Source organism: Mauremys reevesii, linkage group 7, assembly GCF_016161935.1.
Source record: "Mauremys reevesii isolate NIE-2019 linkage group 7, ASM1616193v1, whole genome shotgun sequence".
Classification (NCBI taxonomy): domain Eukaryota; kingdom Metazoa; phylum Chordata; order Testudines; family Geoemydidae; genus Mauremys; species Mauremys reevesii.
The window spans coordinates 101,757,030-101,777,376 of NC_052629.1; the positions used below are offsets into that span (position 1 = coordinate 101,757,030).

Below are 20,347 nucleotides of genomic sequence, written 5' to 3' on the forward strand. Positions count from 1 at the left end.
GGTGGATGTATAGGAGAAATCCTAACTTCTTCAATCTACCTTCTCTTCTCTGAAGGATTATCTATCTATCCACTAAAACCTTCATTTCCTATTCAACTGACACATGAATTCATTACCGACCGAGAAGGAGACAGATCCGATCGATGAGTCTGTCCTATAAACACCAACCACTGCAGTACCACACTGGAACCAGACTGCAAATTCTCAGCAGTCAGATCCTTATTTTAAACCTTCATAACAGGTTTTTTCATCTTCTCTCTTGAATCTGGCTCTTTCGGATCTGAAACAATCAGTTCCGAAGAGCATCTTCTGGTTTTAGACAGAGAATCATCACTTGGGGAAGGTTCTTTAAATAGCACTGGATCGGATGGACCTGTCTCACAGATTGTTTCTTGATAAAAAGAGGCCAACACCAACAAGGATGGAGTCTTTGTTCTCACTATTACAGCCTTGTCCTTTTCTTGTGGATTGCTCTAAAAACAGAGTTCGATCCCACAGTCTGTTGAGCAGTCTTGATCTTTGGGTGCTTCACACTTCTAGATTCCTTAGTGCACAGCACCAAAGACAAGTATTTAACTTTCTTTCTTCCAGACTTGCTTGGAGTCAATGCAAGCTTCTAAGATTTGCTAGAGGCTTGCTCTCTCTTGGTTCCAGGCAGTTTCGCTGACAGAGTTTCCTGGAGTAAGATAGTCTGAAGCCTGTTCTGTCTTTCCTTCTCAGCTCATGTCATGAAGGTTGAGAAAATCAAGTATTTTGAAGGTGAATGTCTTTCAACCAAATATGATAAACACCATGCATGTGTTTTGGCCACCAGAATCACAGCTAGGCATGAGACATACCTCTTAAATCCTAGCTTTTTGGTCTTCAGCTGTGTCATCTTTTTTCCCCCCAGCACTGAAGAACTTATTTCTAAATTAAATCTAACACTATACTAACACTAACAAACCAGTCTAACTATAACCAAATAATTATAAAACATATGGATCTGGTAGAATTCTGCAGGAGCTCTATCTTCGTTCAGCTGGTTGAAGTTGGAGGGAACTGAGGCCTCTGGAGTGCCACACCCTTTTTATATCTTTGCCCTGGAACATTCCCAGGCCTCAGAATAGTACCATGGCTGGGTTTGACCTCCACCTCCCTCACTGCTACTTGTTTAGCAGGTGTGTCTCACTAATGGGCTAGAGGGACCCTGATGTTTGTTTTCTCAAGTTTTGCCTGGAAGGAACTTATTTAATTGTTTTCTTCAGTTTCCATTTATCTATTGCAGCTCTATAGGAAGAAAAGTCCTCTGTGCTAATAGTGCACACTGAGGACATATCTTATCACAAACCCATGTAAAGAGATGGGAGGGTGGACTACAGGCTAAAATAAGTGGTATGGTGGAGCATGCCTCATTCATGCTCCATTCTCACAAGGATAGGACTGGTTGGGGATTTCATTTCAGAACCATATTTCATGGGCAGAGCCCAGTGGGGTTGCTCTCTGTCTGGGGACCCATAATTGCCACTGTTGTAGGAATCAACCAAGTTGGGCTAATGTTATTGCAGTGTAACCAGTGTGGGGATTTCCATCTGACAAAATGTTCGTTTAAGCTATAAAAATGTGTGAAGTATTTTATTCACTAATTATTTACCGTCTGTGCAAACATTAGCTCATAACTTTTAGGGAACGCTTTAGGTTAGAACCTTCACTGGACATAACAATGAGTAAATAAATATGTCAAAATGTCAAAGAATGAGCAACTTACCGGCTCCTTTCCAGGGCACCCAGAGAAGAAGATGGGATCAGAAACTGGATCTGAGAGATAAGACTGAAGTAGATTTAACCGGAGACCTGTAGGTGATTCATTTGTCATCTTTACTCCATTCTGCAGAATGGTTACGGGAAACTAGACAAAATAAATAGCAACACTGCAACAGGAGAGTATGGTGATGTAAAAAAAACCCAATAAAGTGAGATATTTCCATAAAAGTATAAATATATTTGTATTTTTAAAATAATGTCTTGATGTTCAAAGTCCCAAAGATTAAATATACCTGGGCTAAATTCAGCCCTTGGATGGAGGTGTGCAATCTCTTATGGACAGCAATAAAAGCTGTGTGAATGTGTATCCACAGTCAAAATACTGTTTTTTTTTCTCCTGCTGCTGATAGCTCATCTCAATTGATTGGACTCTTACAGTTGGTATGCGTACTTCCACCTTTTCATTTTCTCTGTATGTATAAATATCTTCTGTCTGTGTGTTCCATTCTATGAATCTGAAGAAGTGAGCTGTAGCCCACGAAAGCTTATGCTGAAATAAATTTGTTAGTCTCTAAGGTGCCACAAGTACTCCTGTTCTTTTTGGGGATACAGACTAACACGGCTGCTACTCTGAAACCAGTCAAAATACAGTCACTTCTGTTCAGCAGACTTACATTCATCCCAAAAATGTTTAAAAGCCTGCTCTATATTTTTATATTTTCTAATATCATTAAAAATTGTCCTTTTTTGATGAAATTATGTATCCTCTCACATTACTGTTCCCTTTGTATGCTCCCTCTCTCATTTTTACACCTTTCATCATTGCTTTCTCCTACACCTGGAGCAGTCTTTCTGATCTCATCCACCAAGAGCCTCTTCTCTCTTCCTTCAAATCTTCCTTAAGATCTGCTTTTTCCAAGAATATTTTCTACTTTCTCCTCCTTCCCAATAAGTATGTGTTTGCAGGTACAAAGCCCTAGCTTGTAGGCTTCTCAGAGGAAAGAATGTGCCTTAAAATGTTTGCAGAGCACTAAGCAAATTTATGGTACTACATAATCAATTTAACAATAATATATATAGGTTTATAACCTATATAGATAGCCTTTTAATTATGTATTAAAATTAAAATTTGAAAATGTTGATATTTACACTATTAGATGAAAGCAAGGAGCTGCGCTTTCACTAAAAATAGTACATTTCTGCAATACAGAGTGTTTCATCAGGATTTGTTCCAAAAATAGTCAACAGCAAAAATCTGGACCTGGACTTAGGGGAAAATTAAATAGACTTCAGGAACTTTCTTCTCTTAAAAACAACTAAGGTACTTGTGGATAATAAAACATTTCTATAAGGCAGAAAACACCATTCTTTCTTCATGAGAAGAGCATGTCTACATTCTGTTCTAATATATATTGACTATATTTTGATTGTATATGTATATTCACAACAATCCTTTAATTAGAGAGAGATTTTTTTTTAAATGTACACCCACATTGTGTGTACAAGTTTGAAAATCCAAGCCAAAATTGCAGTGTGGTTATCCTATCGTGGAATACAAAATGGTTTATTACAGAACACTATTATTAAATTTGTAATTAGGTCTACTGGGAATAAAAGTACCTTGGGTGATGGATAACTGGTAAGCCAAAGTCTGAAGAATGGATGGCAGGTGTCACTATTAAATTCTTCACAGATTTTCTCTAGCATCGGCATCCAGGAGACAGCAAGATGACAATTCTGTAAACAAACCCAGGTCCCTTCTTCCATTCCTTCTCTAATCATTTTTGTAGCTATAGGTCCTTGTCCCTGTCCCAGCGAGATGGCTTGAAACTTATTTCCAACCATGTTTTTGTCATTTGCAAATTTCAAGAGACCTTGGATGAAACATGCAATCTTTTAGCATTTATTAGTTAAAAAGATTGCTTTATATTTGATATAAAAAAAGAACTATACTACTATTTTGTTAAAATCTGAAAGTGCAAAACAATGATATATTATTTTGATAAGAATTTTGGCACAATGCATCAAACTATTTGATTTTAAAATCATATCCCTTTTATTCTGCAAGACAAAATTCTACCAATATGATTTGGTAGCATTTTACACCTATTTGGCACAGGTGCAAATGACTCTATAAGGTGCAAAGAGGAGGAGAATCAGGCTCTTAATCTGAAAAACTTGACACTTTGACAGGTCTTTATCTGTCACTGATTCAAAGATTTAGTAAGGAAAATATCCCATAGTGGATACTTACTAGACATGGGATCAGCTCCTGGAGACAGCACAAAGATTAGTGGGATTGTTGAATTTGAATCTAAGTAACTTTTTGTTAGATCAAATGGTGGCGGCTCTACAAACTTCTTCCCCAGTTTGTCAGTTACAAAGATTGTTATTGCTGGACTAATCTGTTTAAAAAAGCAAATATACCAGTAAGCACAAATATAACATAAAATCAGATTTGGTTGGATACACCGTATCATCTTTCATATTCCTGGTAATCTAAATCATTATACAGTGAGTTGGATACTGATAATGTAACAACTCAATAGCTATATCTCACAGTCAATGTATACAGTTCACATTCACTCTTGGGGACCAATCCATGGTCGCCCAGCAGCCCCTTTGTGCCAGCTGTGCCCCAGAATTTAGAAGGTGCAAACTGCCACCCCACCGTTCCTGCACTGGGTGAATCAGGGCCTGGGGACTTTTAACACAAAGTTTGTAGAAGTCTCAGTAGGTTTGGAATTTGAGTTCATTTAACATTCAAAAGCTTGGAAGCGTATTGAATATTTCCATACTATTCCATACTGACCAAAGTGGCTGTTTGCTCATAAATTCTAGTAAAAGTCTCTTTTTGCCATGAAAAAATGTATACCGCATGTATAGTTCCACTAACTTCTAAGACCCCTTATTGCTGTACAGATTGATTCATGAGGCAATATATTTATGAAAAAACCTGCACATCAATTTTTATTCCAAATGTTAATTCTGCAGTTTTACATGCTGTGAAGTACTAAATATAGTCAATACAGATGAAAAATAACAACTTGTGATTGTCCTCACAGTATTATGACTCAGACAATAAAAAAATATTAAGTGTTCCTGAACATATATTTGAAACAATCAAATAGTATAAGAATTTCATATCACTAAGAAGAAGAAAATATTAAGAGATGAGTAGTATTGGTAAAACAATACCCCAATTTTACTTTTAGAGTCAAATTGAGCATTATAGATGATGGCTGAATAGGCTAAGGATATTTAGGTAAAAGTAGAACACATCTGATCACCTGCACAGTTATATCACTGAAATTCTAGCAGTCTGAAGTGTAGGAAGAAAAGAAATCTTAACAGAACTTACTGCACTTAGGTTCCATTTAATCAGTCTTGTAGTTAATAGAAAGAACAGCTACTTGCTTTACAGTAACTGTGGTTCTTCAAAATGTGTTGCCTATACGTATTCCACTCCTAGAGCATACGTGCTGGAGACTACTATTTTTTGGCCACCTTTGTCATGTGTGGGTGTCCAAGTTGCTGTTGTGGAATCTAGTACAAGGTTAGGGTTAGCTGGTGCCAGGAATGATTTTTGCCATGTTGATCTTTAGGCCCAATCTGATAAAGAGATGAGGGGTCTAATGAAGGATCTGACACATGGAGCCCTCACTTGCTGCAGTGACTTCCCTCAGGTGAGCCAAACATCGAGGTATGGGTGCACCTGTATGCCCTAATTTCTCAGGTGGGCTGCCACTACTGCCAATCATTTGGTAAAAACTCTTGGCACTGTCGATAATCTGAAGAGGAGGACCTTGTATTAACAGTGGGAATCTCCTACTTGGAATTGTAAATATTTTCTGTGTATGGGGTGGATCATGATATGAAAATAAGCATCCTGGAGGCTGAGAGACATAAACCAGTCCTAGGGATTTCTATATTACATTATAAAACTCAACTACTTCCAGAGGCTAAAACAGGCTTTTAGATCAGTGATTTGTAAATGCCAGTTCAATTTTTATATTTGTTTTTTATGTTTTTAATCTTTACACCTTTAGTACCTTAAACTGGAGTGTGTTTTAATTTGTGCAGAAGAAATATGAAATGCATTGTACAAATAGATTACAATATTTAAGACTTTATTTCTAATTACTGAGTAACTTAACAGGAAAAGAAAACACATTGCCATTAGAAAAAGGTGATAACATTTGTATTTAGAGGAAATATACCTTCAGGTGTCAGAGCTGATAGGAAACAAACAAAAGGAAGTATTTCTTCACAAAACACACAATCAACCTGTAAAAGCAGCAAAGACTCCTGTGGCACCGTATAGACTAACAGACGTACTGGAGCATGAGCTTTCGTGGGTGAATACCCACTTCGTCACATGCATCCAACGAAGTGGGTATTCACCCACGAAAGCTCATGCTCCAATACGTCTGTCAGTCTATAAGGTGCCACAGGACTCTTTGCTGATTTTACAGATCCAGACTAGCACAGCTACCCCTCTGATACTAGTCAACCAGTGGAACTCATTGCTGGGGATGTTGTGAATGCCAAAACCTTGATAGCTCCATTGCCCTCATCACCACACAGCAATAAACGGATTTAGCCAAGGAGGCAGGGAAGTATTAGCCCCATTTGGAAGGTGGGATCTAGGGCACCCAGAGGTGAAGTGACGTTACCAAGGCTAAGCAGGGAGTCTATGGCAGAGCAGAGAATCAAACCCAGAACATCTGAGCCCCAGGCCTGTGCCTTAACCACTAGGCAACCCTTCCTACAGTGAGGAGGGGAAACCTCCTTTGCCACTTTGAGTGAGTGGGTTGGGGCAGGCGCTAGACAGAGCTACCAGGAGGTGGGAAGCAGGGGCGGGCCCTCAGGAGAGGGGGCAGAGCCAGGGTGGGGCACCCACCAGCAAAACCAAAAGTCAGCCCCTATGCACACATATCATAAAAATGGTCCTTGGAGAGTAAACAAGATACCTCCTTAATATGTTTGGAGACTGATTAAGAATTTCTTAGTGATAATTTCCTTTCTGATAGCAGTGTCTCCCACAATTCTAGCTGTCTGGTCTGTTTTCCTTTCTCGGCAGTTCACAGAGGCGGATCAGCTTTTTGGTATTGCATGGTCTGGCCATGTCTTCTCTGCTCCTGTTTTCTACCACATTACTTATTCCCAAGATGTAAAACTTGCATAACTTTGCTAACACATATTCCAAAGATATTAACTATGTACATTAGATGAAGGAATATGGCCATATGGCAATGATTCCACTCAATATTTGACACTTGACTCATAAGTCACTCAGGAAGACTAGAATTGTGCGAGACACTGCTAGCAGAAAGTAAATTATTGGTAAAAAACTTTCCTTTCTGTGGCTCAGCGTCTCCTACAATTCTGGATGTCTGGGAAGTAGCAAGCAGTGAACAGATGTAGGGAGGATTATAAAACAAAAGTTCAGTAGGAAAGAAGTATTCCCCTTTTTGTAAGCTTGCTCAAAAGTCTGTATTATTTCTGTGCCACCACCTGCGGCACCTTCCTGCCAAAGGAGGTTTTTGCAGAAGATAGGAAGTCCACCTTGTAGTGCTTAATGAAGGTGTTAGCTGTAGATCAAGCATCTACTCTGCAAATTTCCAAAATGGATGCACTTGCTCCTTCTGCACATGAGGTTACTAAGGATCTTGTAGAGTGTGCCTCGATCCCTTCTAGGACAGGAAAAAACAGTTACTTACCTTTCTGTAACTGTTGTTCTTCGAGATGTGCTGCTCATATCTATTCCAGTTAGGTGTGTGCGCGCGCTGCGTGCACGGATGTCGGAAACTTTTCCCCCTAGCAGCTACCTGTCAGGCCGGCTGGGGAGCCCCCTGAAGTGGTGCCAATATGGCGTTCTGTATAAGACCCTGCCGGCCCGACCCCCCTTCAGTTCCTTCTTACCGCCCGTGACGGTTGTTGGAACAGTGGTCTCTTGGTTTCCCAAGTGCTCCACTAATCCCTAGCATATCTCAATTGTTGTTAGTTAATCGTTAATAGTTAGTGTTTTTTCTCTGTAGTGTTAAGCATAGTTAATCGTTGAGGGTGCACACACATGTAATTGGAATTGATATGAGCAATCACTTGAAGAAGAACCTCTGATGATCTGTAGGCTTTCAAAATACATAGTCTAAAACATCTAGTGATGGAGGACTTAGAAGCTCTGAGTCCCTGATATTTTGGGTGGAAGGGCATGAATAGAGAGCCCAATCTTTTAATGGATTCTGTACATTTGAGATAGATTTTCAATGCTTTTCTGACATCTAAGGTGTGTCATGCTTTTTCAGTTGGATGTTGTGGTTTTGGACAGAATGAAGGAAGCATAACCTCTTGGGAAGTGTGGAAGGAGGAATATCCCTTAGGAAGAAAGGATTCTGTTGTCCTGAGCACCACCTGGTCCTCATGGAACACACAATAAGGCTACTGCATAGATAAGGCTGCCCACTCCGACACTCACCTGGTGGATGTGACAGCTACCAGGAAACAAGTCTGAATGGATAAATAAAAGGCTGACACAGAAGTCAAAGGCTCAAAGGGATGGCTTTTCAGGAAGAATGGCCTGACTGCTGATATGGCTAATCAGACTGCTTGAAAGAATCTGGTTACCTGTGGGATGTCTGCCAGGGACCCCAAGGATCCTGCAAACAGCATGCTACTGAGAGTGGACACCTGATGTATAATGGTACTGGAGAAAGTCCAAAATGGATGGAATTCCTAGTTTTCTGAAATTGGCATTGTGTTCTTGGCACCAGTTGTAGAATCTGGACCAGAAGGAAGAGCCCATTTTTAGTGTCAATACTCTCCTAGACAGAAGCAATGCCTTAATGACAAGGCAGGAGCAGAATGGAGCAGGGCAGGAACAAGGCAGGAGTAAGGTCTGCCATAGCAGTTGACTAAGATCTGTCGCACTGCACAGACAACTTCCTGGTGTCCCCTTAAGTAGTGTGCCTGGAGCAATCAGGATGCCGTGAGCACTGCCAATCAGGCCCACCATATCCTGTGGTGCTTGGGCCCACAAAGCTCATAATCTGCAAATGCTGCTTTACCACAGATGTTTACGGTTGATCATGGACCAGCAGATCGAGGTTCTAGACCCATGGATCCTCACAAGGCCATTTTTGAGAAAGGGGGTTGAGAGCAGGAGATTGAGCCAGAGCTCACCACAGCATCCCTGTGCAAAGAGTATTCATGTCCAGGGTGGTGTTGCTTTCCTGGATCCGCAGCTGGCTTCACTAACGGTCAGGAAGAAAAGGCTTGAGGCAAGCCTCCTTAGCCATCTGCATCCTTTTTGAAAAGGACTGACAGATAGAACATTTCCAGGTATGCACCCCTCCCCAAGGCAAAAAAAAAGCTCATGTGACTGTCTTTAAGCAATGTATCTGCTTCACATGAAGAGCTGGGAAACTTCAGTTCAGTCATGACTAACTCCTTGTACCATGAAAATATTTTCATCAAATGAAGAAAAAAATAACTAAAATAATATTTGCAAGTGGGCAAAACTATACTATGTACACTAAATCCAACCTAATCCTAAAACTATATGCCTAAAAACTATACCTAAAAAGATTTGGTGATTGCACCAGGACATGGACTCTACCAAGGTTTCACAGCCATAGGCACTAAAAACAAACTGAGGGGCAGTTGGGCCCACTCCATCCTTTATGCCCTGGGTACAGGAGTACAAGAACACTCAGAGTGCATGAGCAGCCCCAAAAGTTACTGGTAGCCAAAATATCTGGCTTTGAAGGGCATGGGGCATGTGAGTACCAGGAGTGGCATACATATGGGCAAGCACTCAAAGAACATAGTTGTAATAATAATTATCAAAGTGTACTACATGCCAAGTAATTGTCTATAAACAAATGTTTCCATGTCCTTTTACCTTGTCTGATCTTAGGCACCGAAGAATGATCATCTTTTGTAGTTCATTCAATGTTTTATCCCATGGTTTTGGTAAAGGAACATTGTGTGGTTCTTTGCTGTCATAGATTTTACGCCACTGACTTGCATTTTCAGAAATATGACTCCTAGAAGAAAAAGTATTGTCTGTTATTGTAAAGGCTTAGAGTTTAGGTTTTCATTAATTCATTTGATTAAAGAAAGAACAATGAAATATTGTCATATGCAATACAATTAATAAAATCTATTCAACATGCATTATCCCCCTCTCAACCAATAAAAAATTGTATATTATTATACAACTTCTTACCTGACTTCTGTGCTGGGAAGTGGGAGGGGCCACCTAAGCTGGTGTGGAGGAACAAAGCCTCCATCTGTTTGGCCTTGGTTTCCAGTGGATCCCCCAAAGTCTGCTTGAATCTCAGGAGATTCATGGGTTCTGGGAGGTGAACTCCCTATTTCTTCTATATTTGTGTGTGACAAACGCCACTACCCAACAGAAGAATTCAAAGGAAATTCAATGAAAAAGAATCTTGTGGAATTTTCCTCCCCTGGCACACCCTCCCATAGGTTATACCATGAGTGGGGGACAGACTGGTTCTCACATTAGACCAGTTTCCACCTCTTCCACACAGAAAAACTTACATTTAAAGGAAGGAGAACTCCAAACAACTCTAAAGTGAAATCCTGACCCTATTGTAATCAATGGCAAAACTCCCATTGACTTCAGTGGGGCCACGATTTTATCCTGGTGTCTCCTCCCTTATACCTGCAACAGAGTTCTGTTATTAGGGATTCCCCCTGGCCACAGCTGCCTCCTTTTCAAAGTAAGATTCTTCTACCAGGAAGAGACTTCACAGGGAAACTAATACAATCCACTCCAGAAAGACAAGTTCTTTATCTGGGAATTGATTGGATTCATTCTGACAATTACGTGAATAAAACATGAAATAACCTTCTAATTAATTAACCCCCTGAGCAACTTCCCTACAATGTGTGACAACGAGGGACTCACTTCTGAAGCTGAGGCACAATTTATGTTGTACAGGTATCAATATCACATTGATATTCAGGGATGGTCTGAAAAAGTCTCAGACATATTGCTTAAATGTATGCAACATACTTCAGTCAATGTAGTTTTTTGTAATTTCACAATGGATTTTTACTGTACCTCAGTCCTCTAAAAGCTGAGAAATCACTTGCACGACATAGTTCATCCCAGCTCTTATCTTGTAGCCAAGATGGATCTGGATTCTTGTATTTGTTCTTGAGACCCACTCCTCCAGTTAATAGGAACATAAATTCCTGTTGTTCTATCTCTTTCCTATCCCTAAATTCAGAAGAATGCCAAAATAGTTTGTAAGCAATACACAGTTATATTAAAAATGCATTTTGACATAGTATAAAGCAAAAGCAGTTTTAAATAAATTATGTTCAATTTTTATTTTGCAACATTCATATAGCAGTAGCATCTGAGGTCTCAGGGCCTCATTGTACTAGGCAATTTTCAAACATTATAAGGAGAAATGATAAATTAAGGGTAAGGGAAGAAGGATACAATCAAGTGTATACAATTCACTTATTTTTACTTATAAAAAGTCTCAGCTACTGCTATCTGTGTCCCAGCCTACTCATCAATCATTGGCTGATTTCCTGTAAGTGTAAGTGTCATGGCAAAGATGGATCTTGAGGAAGAATGCAGAGGAGGATATGGTTGTGGCCTTACAAATCAGCTCAAGAAGGGCCTCCCATGGATAAGGCAGTGTGGATATGATGCATAAGATGTTAGCATTCACTATAAATTCATATGGTTTATAGTTAAGCAATATAAATTAATATGGTTGGTGAGCCTGATTATTAAATAATGTATGCACATAATAACTGATTATGATGTTTCCAAGTAGCCATGTGTGCCTTCCTTTCTTCCCTCAATGCACACAGACACAAAGAAGTGGGTATTCACCCACAAAAGCTCATGCTGCAAAACGTCTGTTAGTCTATAAGGTGCCACAGGATTCTTTGCTGCTTCTACAGAACCAGACTAACACGGCTACCCCTCTGATACAGACACAAACGACATTGTGCATAAGCAGCAGCACAGCCAGACAGCCAGAGTGGAGAGTCTAGATCGCACTGTGGAAGGAAAAGCAGAGACAGAGACAGATGGAAAAAAGAAAGGCTCCTCAAGAAAGGGGGAGTGATATGCCCCACAAAACTGACAGAAAAACAGACCTTTCACTTGGAGTTTTTCCTTAAACCTTATTTTTAAAATGATGGCAACTATTCACATTGTATTATTATTAGATAACATCATCCACCCCTTTGAAGGGTACCATAAAGACATAAAAGGAAAAAATTAATAAAACATTTGGAGGCCTCATCTTTCCACCCAAATCACTGGCGAAACCATTGATTTCAATAGGAGCAAAAGCACTCACATTTCATGACTCAGCACTAAAGACTAAGTTATCATCACATGTACCCAAGTATTCTATTATTTGTAAATACGTTCAATCTAAGAAAAATCATTGTCTTGCATTATGAGATGCTAGAAAAAAAGATGAAACTTACATGAGAAGATTGCAGCAAAGTAAAAAGGAAAACAGCAGCTTATCCTTCTCAAACAATGAGCGACATACATTGCAATATAGGTTGTATGTGAAGTGGTCGTTTAGGTATCGAAGACGCTTCTCCAAAATTTTGGATTTGTTACTAAAAAAGAACATTTGCACATATATTGAGTCAGGCAACTAAATAAGAAATCTAAAGCTCTTTGGAAGGTTTTGGTGGGATATTGGTTAGGACTGGAATTTTCAAAAGCACTTAAAGGAGTTAGGCAACCAACTGCACCCAAAGGGAGTTGGGCAGCTAGCTTAGGCTCCTTTGAATATCACAGCCTAAACAATTAATTGAAATCTCTGTTGTACTCACATGGTGGAACTCTCACCACTCATTATGGGTTCTGTTTCAACACCAGATTTGGAATCCTCTACAAATAACACTGCAGCAGATTACTATACGGAATGCTATCCTTTGTATGACATATTAAGAAGAGTGCTTGTGGTGGGAGAACTGTCCTCTTGGAAGCTAACAATCACATTGCTTCTCTTAATAAAAGATGTTTTGTGTTTAGAGAGTCTGTGTTTAAAAAGGGCAGAGTCAGTGGCTGATGGTTCCTCACCACAACTTGGACCTTCTATCTGATCTGCATATTAAGGGAGCTGAGCCCATCCTAGCTGCACTGTGGGCAACCAGTTCAGAGACTTATTAATATTTGATTCTATAAAACTGCAGATGCAAAAATACAGATGCTGATATTTGCTGGCCCAAATTTGTAACACGAAAATTAGAGATAATTTCTAAAAACTTGGGCCTCAATGAGACAAAACAGAAGTGGGAGGCCTAATTTAGTGAGGTAAATGCTTTAAATGGAGGGAACTGTTGATCAGAAGAGAAATAAAGAGATATATGGTATTTTGGCTCAGACATAAGTACTTACCTGTCATGAATAGAGTTGATATAGAGATTAACAAACCAACTGAGAGAGTACTGGTACATGGGGTCGATGTTAGCTAGGTCTGCAATACTAAAGAAGAGCACCGATGAATGCTTTGCAATTGGTCTATAGCCTTCTCGAGATTCTGCTATTTTTATTTCTGTTTTCTCAGCAACCTAAACAAAATGACAAATATTGTAAAAGATTTTCTCTTCATATTTTTCTTTCTACATAAAGAATGTATTAGTATATACTATCATTATTAAAAATAAATGTATATGACAATTTATAAGCACAGAGTAAGACACCTTCCATGCTCCAAAATACTTATAGTCTCAGGCCCTAACCCTCAAATGAGCCCTGGGTGGGTGGATCCCTGCACTTTCACAAAGACCCCTTGACTTCACGATCTTCCCCCACAGAGCTCATTGCAGTACTGGGGCCTAAGGTAGTCAGGACCAAGACAAAACCAGGCACAACCATTCAGGCTTGTCCCTCTGCATCAGGTGTGTCAGACTTCACCATTAATGTCTGGAAATATGACTGGATTTCAAATTGCTCATGTATAATCAATCATTCCAACAGAAGATATTTAACAATATATTTGCCTTTTATAAAGTATATTATATGAAATTAAATAACTTAGAATATAGCTAACATAAAGAGGGAAGGATTGTTTCTTACTTGTAAGTCTATATTATAGTATTAATGTAGCTAGGTGCTAACAAATGGAGTTTAAGGACAACAACAGTTAAAACACAGAATCACTGATATTTTATTGCTGTAAAGTCTTTGATAATTCAAAGATGTTTAGTCACCACCAATGCATACTTAACTCTCATTGGTATCAAAGAAAATTATGTACACATATGGAAGGGAAGTTATTTTTCATATATATGTTACCAAAACAAAGTTTACAGCTGTAGTTCTCTGCGGTCTAGATACCTGTAAATCTGTCCGCTTTTTGAAAATACCCCATTTCTCTATTATGTATTTCTTAAGCGCATCACAAGGATGAATTCCAATGCAGCAAAAAACATCAATGTTACTGAAAAATGGAGAGTATAGTCTAAAGATTGGAATGATTTTTGCTCCACTTTTTTATATTTCTATTTGCTCCCTGCACATATTTGGATAGGTCTGTTCAAGTATAATGGAAAAGTTTAGGTAACTGCGTGAAATATTGTAGGAAATGTATTAGTAGGCCACTATGCAAGGAAATATACCTTGCGTCTTAAACATAAAATATGGAATTTATTAGGTTCCTTCTAAAAGCAACTGTTACTGATTATCCAAACCTTCTCTCCTACATGAGCTTTAGTGAGAATTCTGTCACTCTCTTTAGAGCTTTGCCACTCTACCTTTCCTTATGAAAAAATTTAGTCCTTCAGAGAGCACTACTGGATTTATGTTAACAGGCTGGCCTAGAAGTGCCACACTGTATGCCACTAAAGCAAGGTAACTGCATGATAATTTAGTGCTTACTTGCACTGTTTAGATAGATACCACAAGCTTAACCTGGCTCTATAAGCAGACAGTCTTTATGCCATGGAAGAGGAAATCACTCTCTGATATAAATACAGCACTTGCCTTAGCAATTTTTACAGACTCCATGTTTTACAATGAACTGCCAATGTGAAAGGCGAAGACACCAGCAACTGGGGTGGAAACATGTAATTTCTCAGGACAGGAAGAAATCTTCACTACTGTCACTGGCGTAATGTACAACCTATTTCTTGCTTAGGAATATGATCCTGTACAAGTACTAAGGAAAATCTACTAACTGTGCAAAACCCTCCTTTCATAAAAAAGATTAAAACACATTGAGCCACAAATATCATATCAAAGTGACATTACAGACCTTACAAAAACAAAAGAGCAAGGAAATTCAGACTTGAGGATAAAACATCACCTGTAACCTCACATCTGCATGAAACATGGGTGCTTCAGAACACAGAGTGTTTTAGAAGATTGTTTTCAGATACATCGACTGTGAACCAGATCGTTCTCCCCAGTTTCTAATGCATTTAAGGGTATGTCTACACTATGAAATTAGGTCCATTTAATATAAGTCGATTTTTTAAAAATCGATTTGATACAGTTTTGCCGTTGCTTTCATTGGGGGCAGGAGGCTGATGACATGTACCCAGAACCAGCCGCGACAATCTTTTTGCCCTATCAGGCATGGGGAGCACAACCCAGAATTCCAATTGGCAGCGGAGACTGCGGGAACAGTACAGTGAAACAACCCTGTAAGCCATGTCCTCAGTCGCCCCTCCCTCAGTAAGAGCAACAGCTGAGAATTATTTTGTGCCTTTTTTCCATGCGGACGCCATACCACGGCAAGCATGGAGCCTGCTCAGATCGCTGTGGCAGTTATGAGCACTGTAAACACCATGCGCATTATCCTGCAGTGTATGCAGGACCAAAAACTTCAAAAGCAGGCGAGGAGGTGATGGCAGCGCGGTGACGAGAGTGATGAGAACATGGACACAGATTTCTCTCAAAGCACAGGCCCCGGCAATTTGGCCATCCTGGTGGCAATGGGGCAGGCTCATGCCATGGAACGCCGATTCTGGGCCCGGGAAACAAGCACAGACTGGTGGGACCACATAGTGTTGCAGGTCACGGATGATTCCCAGTGGCTGCAAAACTTTCGCATGTGTAAGGGCAGGGCCGGCTTTAGGCACCGTGGGGCCTGATTCAAAGGAGCTGCCGCCACCGACAGTGCCGGAACTTCAGCAGCAGCACAATCGTCTGCCGGTGCCTTCAGCAGCATTTGAGTTGAGAGTGCTGTCCAGAGCGGTCACAATGGAGCACTCTGGGATAGCTCCTGAAGGCCAATACAATCAAATTGCATCCACACTACCCCAAATTCACAGTGGACCCTCCCAAAAATGTAGTTCAAGAGCAGTGGAAGATAAGAAGGTATTGCAGCATGTCACCTTCTTCCCAGAAGGTCTTATTTCAGGAGATGTGCAAATGTAGAGGCCAAACCCTCTGCCATTTTCCTAGCATGGTACACCACCCACTAACAAGATAATTCAGAGAAAACTCATATAATGGGCAGTCAAAATGTTTCTTGTCCCATATGCAGGTTTTTCCAATTGGGGGACAATCTGGCCCGCTATGCTTACCCATATATAACATTTCCCACCTTCAGTGTACCACAAAAATTTTAATTAAGCCGCCCAGCCTCCTCTATGAGGTCCTAAAGGTAAGTATTATTATTCTCATTTTACATGTAGGAAAATTAACACAGAGACAGGTTAACTGACTCACATGAGGCCATGCAGTGAGTCAGAGGCATTTACAGTATTAGAACTTGGAGTTTCTGGCTTCTAGTTCCATGTCTGCTGCTAGACCATTACTGTCTTCCTTAAAAAACTGGCTTTTGTTCATTTAAAAATTAGACCCTTACAACTACAGTAACAGAGGAACAAATCCTGAAGGCCTTATCTCTTACTCAATCCTTATTCAGGCACAACTGCCTTTGAGGATGGATGTTTTGCTTAAGTAAGGACTGATCTAACTATGAACAAGGATTTCAGCGTTTGCTCAACAGTTTTTCTTTTTCTTATAAATTGATCTTTTCCATTCATAAGCATAGAATTTTGCTTCTAATTCACAGTCTTCTAGGCAGCAAGCAAACTTTTAGGTTTTGTACACAATAACTACTGAATTTGAAAACAAAATCTAACATTCCTTACCTGTTGTTTCTTGGTGATCTCATTAGACATTATTTTAGCAGAGTCCAAGACCATGATAGCACTCTCATCTTCCAGAATGTTCCCTTCAGAAGACTGTAAGGTTTCTAAAATTCTCTTCTCAATTTCCTTTAGTTGTTTTTTGTTGGCTGCAGACTGAAGGATGAGAGCATTCCTCTCCTCTTCTAATTCTGGTCTAAAAACCAAAACATACACCCAAAGTTTACTTTTATGTTACTATTGTTACATATTCTGATACCTGCATGTAGTTAATCCATATTTGTAAAATCAACATTTAACTAAAGTAGATCACCTTGTTCATGTTATATGATCATGTAATATTAGTGTCACAGAAACCTTACCTCTTGATTTTAGTAGGTTTGTGTCAGGACCTTAGCATTCCATTAATGCAGTTTTTACCACTGAGCTATACAGTTATACTGGAACTACATTAGTGCCAATCCTCTCTATTCTTTCAAGTTTATCGAGACACTAAGGCCAACACTTTAAACCTGGGTGCCTAAAGTTAAGTTCTTGGGGGCCAAATTCTGTGCTTACACCCAGAGCTTTCCCACTTACATCAATAGGATTGCACAGGTTTTCAGTCACCACAGAATTTGGCCCCTAAATCTTTGACTTGATTCAGAGCTCAGCTCCTGAAAATCAGGCCACTTATTTAGGTGCCTACATATGGACTTAGGTGCAAAATTTTAGGTTATAGTAGTTTTATGTTTGAAAATGTTCGCCTAAAATTTTATATCCAGACTTCTGAAAATGTCAGTTAATCCTAATTTTTAATTACTATACATGTAACTCTTGTTTTTGAGTAAATATTATTCAGCTGATGTACTGCATGAGTTTGTGATGTGAAACTTACATTAAATGTATTACGATTTTTTTAGCAAGTGAAACTAGTATATTTGAGTGGGCAGCTCTGTGTTTGTCTGAATGATCAGAAACCCAGGAAATCCAATTAAATGTGTCTCTATTTTGAGTTTGAGTTAGACAAGAACTAGAAACACAGAGCCACCTTGTTCTTCCTTCATAGAAAAGTAAAAATGCAGTCTAATAATCCAATATCCACATTTGCATGTGCAAAATCAATGGGCTGGATTGCCAGGAAGCTGTATCAGAAAACAAATAATCATGGTTGCTCAGTGATAATGTTAAATAACAAAACACTTTTCCAATATCTCAGATGACTCACACATACTATAGAGACAGACCGCCTAGAAATATCTTAAATAAGACAGCTAGAATACCACTATTATTTATAGTTGTTATGAAAAAGACATTTAGAATCATTAACAATTGCCCCATTTCTCTTAATTGCTTCCAAAGTCTCCTGTTTAGAATATTTCATTTGCCTATTTGCAATAAACAAACACATACCTCTCTTTTGCAACAACGATACCTAGTAGCTGGTCTTCAAGTCCCTCTGGTGTTATCATAAAGTTGAGTAAAGAAACTTTTGTAGCCAGTTCAGGCATATAATGTGGATTTCTTAGTTTTGTTGTAATAAAAAATTTGAAATCACTGGAATACTCAATAACTGTCTCACCAAGCCGGATGCAGTCCATGCCCCCTAAAGTTCAGAAGACAAACATTTGTGCGTGTGATGCTGTTCTTTGTTAATAAATGTGTATTGGTTTTCACCATAAATAGATTACAGTGCTGTGTTGTTATAAAGGGACTGATCCTGAGTTGTAACCCTCTCATGCGTGTACGCTGTCTCCTTGAGGACAGCTTACTTGGTAATTACTGTGAGTATCCAGTGCAGGGGCGGCTCTAGGCACCAGCAAAACAAGCTGGTGCCTAGGGCGGCAAAATCTAGGGGGCATCCCCTGCCGCCGGGGGGGGGCGTTAGGCTGGGCGGGCGGACCTGCCACAGTCATGCCTGCGGGAGGTCCACCGGAGCCCCGGGACGACTGGACCTGCCGCAGGCATGACTGCGGAGGGGGCGCTCGTCCCGCGGCTCGGCTGGACCTCCCGCAGGCATGACTGCGGCAGCTCAAGCGGAGCCGCCGGACCCGCGACCCGTCCGGAGCCGCGGGAGGTCCAGCCGAGCCACGCGGGACCAGCGGTCCCTCTGCAGTCATGCCCGCGGGAGGTCCGCTGCTCCCGCGGCTCCGGGGCGCCTCCCGCGCATGACTGCTTGGGGCGGCTAAAAACGTAGAGCCGCCCCTGATCCAGTGACAGGGGCTGGATGATACAGGGCTAAGTTCTTCAAAGGGAGTTTGGGGATTGGGGTGCACCTATTATTAACCTGCAAATTAAAACAGGACTGGCAGAATCCTGAGGAGAATGTGAGTGGCTGAAAGGCTGGCAGTGTACAAGGGCTGACACCCAGATACCACAAGATAAACTCCCTCACACTAGAAGCAAGATGGTAACAAAGTGACCCACAATCCGGGGCGTCCCAAGAAAACATCACAATATAAGTTATGTTTGTTTACCTCAATTATTTATGCAAAAAATATTACTTTTGTGATCAAGTAAAAGCAAAAGTCTTGTTAAGAGCAAATCAAGTAACCTCAAATAGTAAGAGCTGGAAACAAGGTGAGTCGTGGCCCCATATAAGTCAATGTTATAAATAGCACTGACTTCAGTGGAGCCTGGATTTCATCCATAGTAGGAAAAAATAATTGAGTGGGTCACACATTTCTGCCCTTCCTTTACTGTGTACATATACAACTGGAAAAGGTACAGGTTTTGTGTGGCTGCTTTTAAATTTTATATTCTTGTTTCACAGTAGCTCAAGCCAATTCATCTATTAAAACAAGATATCAAGATCCATACACAGCATATCAAGCAAGCACGTAATCTTATTTGACCTTAACCCAAACTCTCCTATGTTTTTTGCTACCACCTGTCATGCTTTGTATAATTTTAGATGGTAAAATTTCCCTGGAAGTTCTTTTATTTGTCAGTAAAGTGTCACATACCTGTGCCCTGTACAAATATTTACAACATATATGTGCCACCAGCATCTGCTGCAACAAGCACATATGGGGCAGGTTGTCCATGGCTCAACCTTTAGAGACATAGGAGATTGCTACAGCCCTATTCCCCTCGCAGTCTGATCAGGTCTCACTAAAAGAGCAGAAGATCTTCAGGGAAAGACCATCCATTTCCTAGCTTCCACTCAACTAGAGTGGGGATCTTTAAAGGGTGGACACACAACCCAGACATCTTCCTCTTATCCATGGGAAGGCTGCTCACAGACTGACTCCTACACCTCCAAATATTAGATGGTCCTTAGAGGAGGTGTCTTATAGAGCTCCATTGCCAGGAGTTTCCTGCATAGGAAGGCTCTGCATCCTTATCGCCAACAGCAGGTATCTTAGGAGAGAAACCAATTCACAGCCACCAGCTCTCTGTAGTAGAGGACTGTGTTGAGCCCTGCTGTTGCCTATTTTGAATACGATTCCAATAATTAATGCCCACAGCACACCATGCAGTTCTAAAACCCTAGCGTGTG

At 40.3% G+C, this 20,347-nt stretch overlaps 1 protein-coding gene across 3 annotated transcripts in view; it reads right to left on the reverse strand.

Annotated features, from left to right (window-relative positions):
• The window catches only part of DNAH12 (dynein axonemal heavy chain 12), a 179,587-nt gene that overhangs the window by 15,241 nt on the left and 143,999 nt on the right, over positions 1-20,347 (reverse strand). For all 3 annotated transcript variants that reach the window (XM_039481288.1, XM_039481289.1, XM_039481290.1), the window contains 9 exons: positions 18,259-18,451; positions 16,870-17,062; positions 13,163-13,335; positions 12,235-12,375; positions 10,835-10,993; positions 9,647-9,791; positions 3,998-4,148; positions 3,364-3,617; positions 1,748-1,888 (listed from right to left, as the gene is read on the reverse strand). In XM_039481288.1, coding sequence (XP_039337222.1) covers positions 1,748-1,888; positions 3,364-3,617; positions 3,998-4,148; positions 9,647-9,791; positions 10,835-10,993; positions 12,235-12,375; positions 13,163-13,335; positions 16,870-17,062; positions 18,259-18,451 — 1,550 coding nt within the window. The remainder of the gene's footprint in view (positions 1-1,747; positions 1,889-3,363; positions 3,618-3,997; positions 4,149-9,646; positions 9,792-10,834; positions 10,994-12,234; positions 12,376-13,162; positions 13,336-16,869; positions 17,063-18,258; positions 18,452-20,347) is intronic.